The sequence below is a fragment of the Gavialis gangeticus genome, unplaced genomic scaffold (genome assembly GCF_001723915.1).
Source record: "Gavialis gangeticus isolate Ggan-Ray unplaced genomic scaffold, GavGan_comp1, whole genome shotgun sequence".
Taxonomy (NCBI): Eukaryota; Metazoa; Chordata; order Crocodylia; family Gavialidae; genus Gavialis; species Gavialis gangeticus.
The window spans coordinates 41,124,483-41,134,175 of NW_017728994.1; the positions used below are offsets into that span (position 1 = coordinate 41,124,483).

Sequence of the window (9,693 nt, forward strand, 5' to 3'; positions counted from 1 at the left end):
GGGTACAAGGGGAGAATGACGTCCCGGGATTTGCTTGAGAAACATCTATGAATGCAAGCCAGCATTTTGGTTTCCTAGTGATGGACAGTCCCATTGGCCATTCTGTGGCAAGGGGAGGGGCCACTGGGGCCCATCAGCCAAACAGGGATGTGGGGGGTTTCATTGTGATAAGCCCATGAAAATGGCAGCTGGACCCACAACCAGCCCATGAAATCAGCCTCCTGCCTCCTTGATTTTTGGTAGGTTCCCAAATGTACAGTATCATCTCAGGCCAGCTGAGCATGTTTCAGCACAGATCCAAGGATCTCAGGAATAATGTAGTGCTAGAACTGAGAGCAGAGAGATGGGCTGTCCTTCCTGTGCTGTCATGAGCGTACCATCTTACTGGTCACAAGTGAGAAGGAGAAAGATGCTGGACTTCCATGCAGAGGGGATCAAGGTAGAAGGGTAAGAAAAATAGATGGGGATAATCAAATGTACTGAGCAGCCAGAAGTTCTAACTGAAGTGAGTGGAAGCTGTCCCATTCTAGTTGGAAAGTGTTTGCGCCCTTTATTATTGCCTAAGTATTTAAAAACATTTGTACGGGATTCTTTCCCTAAAGTTATTTTATATAGCAGTTTAATTATTCACTACCACTCAAGCCTTATATTCACAGAAATTATTTCAAGACCAAATTAAGTAGAATTTTTTTCTGGGTTTTTAGATGATATTTTAAGACTTAATTTGTAAAAGCTATGACAGTAGGTTAAAGTTGCATTAAATTTGTTAAAACATTGCTATTGAAGATGGTCCTTTTGGCAGGCAGTCCAGAAAATACTAGTAAAGTCAGAGGTATAATTAGAGGTGGTTGGCTTTTTGTTTGTTTGTTTCTTAATTACTGGTTATTAAGACAGGCCTCATATCTCTCCTCCATAAATCTTGACTGGAGTACTGTGTATAGCAGAAGACTGGTGTTCAAAACTAAGTAAATGAACTTGCTAGTTGATTAATTTTGGTAACTTACCTTCAACACTGTTGGGCTAAAGCTCCTACAGCAGAGGTGGGAAAAAGGCTGGATCCGGCCTGGCAGGTAATTTCCAAACTCCACCTCCCCACCCTCATGTGGGCTGTGTGGCCACCAATTAATCATATCTGGCCCAGCCTGCAGCTGCCTCTACTGCTCTCCACATGGGGCCAAGCCCTGCCCACTCCTGAAGGGGCAGTGCATTGTACTCCCACTCCTGTGCACAGGAGGGCCAAGGAACTGCTCGTGTGCAGCCATCTGAGGAACTGCTCGGCTCCCCCATCTTTCAGCAACTCCTCCTTGCGTCCCTGATGTGCAGCACTTTGGGCAGCAGGTAGGGAAGTGGCAGTGGGCAGGGGGAAGTGGTAATTGGGTGGGAGAGTGGGCCCAGCAGGACGGTGGCAGCTTGGAGCCTAGGTTGGCCCAGTTTCATCATGGAGGGATCCCCTTGGCTGCATGTGGTGGCAGCAAGCAGGCCCAGGCCACCAGCTCCATCATGCAGGGCTCCCCTCTGTGGCATGTGGCTCTGGCCAGGTCCCAGGAGCTGCACATGAGATGCAGGGAGTCCTGTGTGACTTAGCCAGGTCAGCCTGGCCCTGCTCCCTGCCACTACTTGCATCTTCCAGAACTGGCTTGAGCCACACACTGCCAGGCAGCTCCATCTGTGTGGGCCATGAGCACCTGAAGGGCCTGTCACCTGCTGCTGCTTGTTGCCACAGGTGGCAGGGGCTGTGCACTGGGGGGAGGAGGGAAGGGGTGTGTGTGTGTGTGTGTGTGTGTGAGCACCCCAACACACATGCATGCATGCATGCATGCATGCATGCACACACACACACACAGACTTCTCATCATACCCACACTTTCCCATAAGCCCCACAGCCACTTCCTATAAGCCCCACAGCTGTCTTGCTGTCTCTCTGTCTCTCCATACATATGATACAAGAGAGAGACTTTATTTTGAGCTATGATATATAATTACCTCTATATACACTATGTAAACACACACGTAAGTAAGGCCAAAAGTATTTTTTAAAATAAAATTAAAGTATGTTATAGTAGATGTTTGATATTTTTTTTCAGTATACAATTTGTTTTTTGTCCACTTCCAAGATGGCAAACCAGCATGTGGCAACTCCAGCATGTGAGTTGCTCCTCCCAAAAGGAGTACTTCTGGGGGCAAAGGGAGGGACTTCAGGCAGCAAAGGTTGCGAGTAAGGAGCAGGACTTCTGGTCCCAAGATGGCTACCAGGGGTGAGGCATCTACCAAGGGGCAGGACTACCCTTGCAGCCCTCAACAGTTCATTGAAACTCATTAAACGGCCCTCCAGCTGAAATAATTGCCTGCCCCTGGCCTAGAGGGCTGAGGCTTTCTTAGTCTGAGGCAGAAATCTCATATGGTGGATTTAAAGGCCACGTGGGTGTCAGTATGGTGCTACAAGATGCTTTTAAAAAAGCAAACTGAGGAAGACACAGGGAAGTTCATCCTTTAAAACTGCTTTTTAATATTGTCTTTATTTGTGTAAAGTCAAGCAAGCAAAAATCTAGAAGTGTCAAAGGTCACCAGTCTCTCTTTTGCATGCACATTGGGTGTTGACAGACATGAGGTAAGGGGTGGGGAAAGGGCTTTACCAGAAGAGGAACTGCATGACTTTGACCTGGCTTGCTCAGTGCTTGTATAGCTTGCATGCTTCAGTGGGGCTTTTTGGTGTTTTTATCTAATAGCTGATTCAATCAGCTATTTGATAAATGTGCCCAAAAGTCCTACTGAAGTGAGCAAGCTATAAAGAGACTGGGTGAGTTGGGTCAAACTGATGCAGTTCCTCTTTTAGGCATGTGCTGTGTTTGGCATGGGGGTGTGCCAAGTTGAAACTGAACCTTTTTTTTTTTTTTTTACTCTGACTTTCAAAGTCATATTGACAATCCATAAATTCATAAATGCAGAGTCTTTAAAAAGCTAAGCTAAGCTCCACATCTATTCTCAAAATCAACTGTTCTATTGGTAATCAATGTACTAATCTACTCTTTTTCACCAGTCTTTTGGCCAGCCTCTTTTGACTGGTGATTAGGGATATCATTGTTAAAGTTTGTCTAAAAAAAGGTACTTGATGATAATACCATAATTGGGAGGTTTTTATCTAATTCATAAATCCAGTATTCTTTTTAATATTTCTGAGTAATGCTTACCCAATGTGTAAACCATAAAAAATAAGATTGTGGGGAGTGGTTGTGTCTTAAATTCTTTTGAGTCAAGCTAGTGATGTATCATAATACAGAAATACAAAGTCCAGAATGTCTTTAGCTAAAGAAAGTATGCATTAAAGTAAGTCAATTGCTCAGGTTTTTTTAAACTTCTGGCGCATTACGCAATCGGCTTCAGTAACCAACATTTTTGTCTTTGTTATTTGTAGGGGGTGTTAATTTGTTGGTGCCATGTGTCTCAGCACTTTCTAGCACTACAAAAATATAGCACTGGGAGTACATGTTGCAGTTCCCTGGTTGGAAAGATACAAAGTCACCTCCATTGATGAGCTCTCTGATCAGGGAGGATAGAGGGCTGCTTTCTGGAGAGCCTGATCGCTTTGTTCTCTCCCCTGCAGGTCTGTTGGCTGTAGGGGCAACTCAGAGCCCCTGCTGTCCAGCTCTGCTGATCAGCTGGTCCATGGAACCAGGCAGCCCCACAGTTCCTGGGGCAGGAATTGCCACTGCTGCTTTAAGAACCCCAGCTCTTGCAGGAGCTTCTGAAGTGGCAGATGTAGTGGGAGCACCCAGTAGGGCTCTCAGTTTGTGGTTGGGTAGGCTATCCAGAAACCAGCCATCACCCTTTCTCTCTCCCTCTCCCTTGGAACAGAAGGTGAGTGGAGGACTGGGATGCTGGGGGTCCTAGAAACCCCTGTAGCTGTATAACTGTACAGATATTATATACAGTGCTACAGCATGTAGCCCTCCTGGGAAGTTCCTCCTTGAAAGAAATTAAAGTTTGTTGTACTTTGTAGCATTACAAACAGCTCAAATGACTATTTGCATCCTTTTTTTTAGCCATACATGGACATATTTAGCCTTTGTAAATGCCTGTTCATGGCCTAGAGGGCTCAACTTGTATCTCTTGCTTCACAAAAAGCAATTGTTTTGAAAAACTTTAAATTAAGTTTTCTATCTATCTACTTGATTGGATAGATGAGAAAAGAAAAAAAATAAGTGTGGGTTCAGCAGAGACTAAATAGCAGAGGATAAATGCCTGCTTTCCTGTTTGTAGGTTGGAGGACAGCATTGACCTTGACAATAATGGTGTCTGAATTAAATGCTGAAAATAAGGGTAACATCACATGAGCTTCAGTATGACAGGTTTTTTTACTGCAAGCTGAAATGCATTCTTTTCATGCACTACTTTAGTGATGGCTACAAAATGCTCAGCAGTAGAGGTGAAAATAGATCCTTCACTGCCTGGGATTGCGGTAGGAGGGGGTATGTTGACCCCTGGAGAGCAGGGAGCTGTGGGGAGGAATAGAGGGTATGTGAGCCTTACCTGCTGCTGCTCCATGTACAATGAAGATGGCGGTGACTGTGGCACTATAGCAGCTTTGGCTCAGGCAGCAGCATCGCCATGGCTAGGCTCCCTGAGTGCTGTTCCTGGTGCTCCATTCACTCTCCCTGCACCCCCAAATGCTACTGAGCACAGGAGTGTGACTGCTGTGGCAAAGAGCCCCAAGAATGAGGGGGAGAACCAATCTGCTGACCCCATACCTTCCAGGTATTGCTGGGTGCAGTGCTGCTCTGCCTGGCTCCTGCAGCATAGTGCATTCCATGGAAAAAGGCTCTCTGGGTGCGGGGTGACTCCAGCACCCCATCAGTAGTGAGGCCCTCCTCACCATGCCATAGTTAAGATACGCTCAACAGGTGAGGTTAATTCTCTTGTTTAGATGTTACTAAATTCCTAAAATCCTAGGAGTCAGTTGAAAGTACGTAGATTTGTAGGTGCATGGAATCCTTTGGAATGTGAAGATTCCTACCAAGGGAGTTTTTTCATTGACCTATATCTTTATCTGTTCTTAAGGTTGGAAAAATGGTGGTGAGTGGTTGAACAAAATCATAAACATTACATCTTTTAATTCAGTGTCTTCTGTTTTTCTTAACCAGTCTGTGAGAATGGAAGAATACTTGTTAGAGGAATATTTTCTTCATATGTTTAGACAAACTTACTTTAAATATTTATTTATGAGATTTATATCCCTCCCAAAAATTCAAAGCAGTTGTAATAAAAATAGCTTTTACAGATGCTGTGGCTACTTTTCGGTAAAGCTTTTATATTTAAGTTCTTGGCTCTGATGGTTTGGAAGTGACAGAGCTTGGAAGGGAATTTAGACTTTGTAGTTTTGAGTATAAACCAGACATTGTTTATAGTCTACACGGTGCAGTGTGGCGACTTTTATTTTCTGTAGTTGAAATCAATGAAGTGCACAGCACACTAGGAGAAAAAATGAATGATACATCTTCCCTCACCCACTGCTGCTTCCCTGTTTATTAGCAATGATGTGAACAAACTTGACTAGTGTGTGAATTTTGAGTTTGTAAAACACTTTCCAACTAGAATGAGGTGTCTGATGCATTAAATTGAATGAACTCTAGAATTTAGAAATGGAGAGAACTTATTAGGTTATCCATTCTATGACTGGATTGTTGTTGCTAAATTGTCTCATGCTTTGTCTAGCTGTGAAGTTTCAGTGATATTTGCAGCAAAGATTCTAGCATTTCCATAAGATTATTCCATAATTATTCAATAGTTCCATAATTTATTTGACCTTTCTTCCTTTTTCCTCAGCCTGTTTTTTGCTTAGTTTAGTCCTGTTAATTTTTTTTACATAGTCACTTCTTCCATGCTTTCAAATATTCTAAGACTTTAATCCTATTCCCTTTATTTTTTCTTAAGTGTTTATTATTGTTATTGCATAAAAATGTGCATTTTTTAAAGGGAATAGAATTGTCTATCTAAAATCTCATAGGGATTTTTTACCTCTTAGATTCTCTCCAGTATTTGTAATAAAGAAATATTTTCAGCAACTTCTGACTCTGCCCTCCTTCCCTCCCTGCCCCCAGGTACTTTTTTCTGTTTAATTCTGGTGGGTATCTAGAATGGTGAGGTACGTAAATGATGCTGTCCTCCCTAAATTCTGTAATAATATGTTATTCTGAAAAATTAAATCTCAACATCTGTTGTCCTTGGCATAAGCTTTCGGTTTTAAAGTGTAATTTATAGACACATTTTTGCTAAGGATAGAAATATATGTTTAAGATGTTGAAAGTAAAACTGGTCATTTATTACCAGATCTCATAAAAGTAAAGCATTTTAATTTGGTTTTTTAATTTGTAAAGATGGGGAAAAAAATCCCCCAAAAGAAAAGGTCTGTACAAAGAATTTCAGGCTGATTTGATTTAGGCTGAACAATAATGAGATCTGAACAAAAAAAATGAAAAAACCTTCAGATATATTTTTGTCAAATGTAAGTGATTTTAATTTTCTTAGAGCTGGGAGTACTAAAGCCTATAATTTATTCTTGCCTGCTTTTTGCTCTGCCTTGCACATTGCGCATCTCCTTATGTTGTGAGAGGCTCTACCATATTATGGGGAGCCATAGTGCCCTCCTGGGAGACTGCCTGCTAACTACCTGAACTTTAATCTACTTCTCTCTTACTTAAGAGTAGAAACAGAAGTCAACTTTGTGCTGCCATAAAAAAAAAAAATATGAAAGCAAACAGATGTCCCTACCTTCTGTTGTGCCACAGATGCTCAAATTCATGGCTTAGACAGAAGGTAGTATTAAATTGGGCCACTTCTGTTGTGAGGGCTCCAGCGGATAAGCAGGGGATCCCCACTTGCAGATATGTACCCTGTGCAGGGTCCTCCCTCTGCAGAGGATTTCCTTGCAAGCATGGAAGCAGGCTGAATTCCGAAAGAGGTTCCTTCCCCTCTGTATTGTAGGTGTGCAGAGGGATTTCCCTGCGCATGCCTGCAAATGTGGGGTACAGGGGACTCCTGTGAAAGTTCTTCCCTTCATACTTACAGGCATGCATGGGGAAATCCCCTCTAGAGGGATTCCTTTCTGGGAATACTTGCAAGGTGGGGAAACCCACTTGCAGATTATGCCTGTGGGGGAATTCCCTGCAGGGCATTTCTGTGGTTTTTCCTACATGGGTCACATCTGCAAATAGGGGTTTTTGCTTGCAGACACACCCCCAGCTCAGGCATGGCAACTGGAGACATCCAGAGATGTCCCAAAAGCACAATCGGCTGTGCTGTATTGCAGCACAGCTGACTGCACTCCAGCAAAGACCTGTTTCCAGCCTTAAGAGTAGCAGCCTGCCTGGGAATGAAGGAAGAAGCTGTAAACCAAGGTACTATCCCTAAATTTTATGGATATACCTATGCAACATAATGAGCAAGTTTGGGGACTGAAAGGAGTAATGCTGAATTAGCATAGCATCATCCTTAAAGTGATATACCCTGCTTCTCAGTAAGGGTAATAATCACTCTGGGTGGAGTGCTCTGGTTAAGCACTTACACTATTTACAGTGTCTAGCTAGCTTAAGAGTCATCAGAGGTATCTGTATGTGTATGTCATGGTCCAGGCTTCAAATGTACTCTTCCAAACCATCTAATCTGTCGCACCCGAAATGGAGTCTTGTTTCTAAGTCCTGATTAAATGTTGTGTGTGTTATTTTTATTTTTTTAAGGATAACTTGCCTTTCTGTTTAAAGAGGGATGGTAAAAATCTCTCCATACTTATACTGATAGTTTATTTTTCTTACCTTACAGCAGTTGCACCAGCTATCGGTTTAACAATAGTAAACTGAAATAAGAATCTATCCTAATTTTATTATACATCTTAAAAAGTGACATCAAAGAATGTAAAAATCATGCTGAAATAATACAATGAGAAGTGTGCTTATGTTAGGAGATGATTAAGTCTTTCCTTTTTTTCCCTGTTTTTCTCCTTCTAGGACCGGAATAGGCCCTATGACACTTTTAACTTGCACTCTTTGGAAAATTCCTTAATGGATATGATAAGGACTGATCATGAGCCTCTGAAAGGTAAACACTACCCTCCCAGTGGCCCACCAATGAGTTTCGCTGATATAATGTGGAGGAATCATTTTACAGGTTAGGAATATTCATATGTCCATGCTTGCTTGGTGTTTAAACAAATCGGCTTTTTGATAACTGCTGTAAACTTTCTGATAGTAAATAAAATGCTAAATATTTTAAAATTCTGTTTGCCCACCAGAACAAAACGTGGCTTCATACCTTAAACTGAAGTCTAAATGGGTATAATTATGTTGTTATGCACTAATGGCAATGAAGTTTCAATATTAACTAATCATTATTTTTATTGAGGCTTTTTCTCTCTTGTAGAATATCACTTAGTTAAGTCTTCAACTTCTTGCTTTCTCAAAATTAAAACTAAGTTAGAGTTCAGAAGTTGTTAACTTTTTTCTTTCCAATAAAAAAAAAATATTAGTTTTTAAATTCCTTAGTTATGCTACAATAATAGGCAATGGCCCCTTTAGCCTGCTTATTACTTCCATCCCCAGTACTCATTCCTGGCCATGGCAGGGGGTCGGACTCGATCTGTCTAGGTCCCTTCCTACTCATTGATTCTATGATTCTACATTAGACTTACAAACAAGTTTAAAACTAATCTTGTGAGCTTGAATTGAACCACAAACAGTGGGGGTGGATGTATTTGTTAGGTGTGTGCTGGGAAATATTGATTGGAGGAGTGAATCTGTTTTATAAAGTGAAGTGGTACATAAGAAACTAATGTAGCATGAATGGATGAGTTAATCAATTTTATTTAATAATAAATGGCAGTTGAGCTCCAACTCAACTATCTTTAATCTGGTTAAATGTGACAGTAGCTACATTCTTGTTTAGATATCACTCAGGATTGAAGCAACAATAGTAAAAAAAAAAAAAAGAGAGAGAGCAAATTTGTTTTAAAAATATTTCCAAGAACAGATGTAGATCTTATAAAGATATAAGGACACTATTTGGGGAAGAGTACCAGGTTTTTGGACTTGATGGACAAATAGTCTGACTTCCTGCGATGCATCCTAACCTGAGAAGCATATGTGTAATACTATGTGTTTGTTTGATTTAAGAATCATGTTTTCTGCATAGCGATGGTATTGATGAAGTAGTTTTACATATGGCATACCTATAATCTCTTTCCCTTTCAGAGACCACTTTCTCCCTTTCAAAACTGAGTTCTGTCCCCTCAGCTTCCTCCTCCCTTACTTTCTGGCAGTACTCTGAAGTGTCCTGTTTTAGCCATCGTACTTTGTAGTACATACTGTCAGGAGCTCCTCTAAAGTATATGTTCTATAGCTAAAACTGCCCATATCTTTACCATAGCTCAGTAAATGCATCTTGAAATGTTGGGGAAAAATAAGTATGCATCTCAGCCTGAAAATTATTTGTATATTGTTTAAACTAAAAAAAAATAAATATAGAGAAACTGCAGAAGATGGACTGAGAACTGCATTGCTCCTGCAAAAAGAACCCCAAAGCTTTTGGTTATACCAGGAGTATTAGTTTTTGTTAGGCCCTTTTTAAAAAGTGATTTAAATATAAGAACATTTTTATTTAAAAAAAGAAAAAAAAGAGGAAAACATAAAGTATCAACCAGTGAGCGAG

The 9,693-nt window shown here is 41.1% G+C and overlaps 1 protein-coding gene across 7 annotated transcripts in view; it reads left to right on the forward strand.

Moving 5' to 3' along the window:
- Nucleotides 1-9,693, forward strand: part of CPEB3 (cytoplasmic polyadenylation element binding protein 3) — a 202,680-nt gene that overhangs the window by 58,646 nt on the left and 134,341 nt on the right. For 5 of the 7 annotated variants that reach the window (XM_019502641.1, XM_019502642.1, XM_019502640.1 and 2 more), the window contains exon 3: nucleotides 7,998-8,157. In XM_019502641.1, the coding sequence (XP_019358186.1) occupies nucleotides 7,998-8,157 (160 nt within the window). The remainder of the gene's footprint in view (nucleotides 1-7,997; nucleotides 8,158-9,693) is intronic. The other 2 variants (XM_019502644.1, XM_019502646.1) reach the window with 1 other exon arrangement.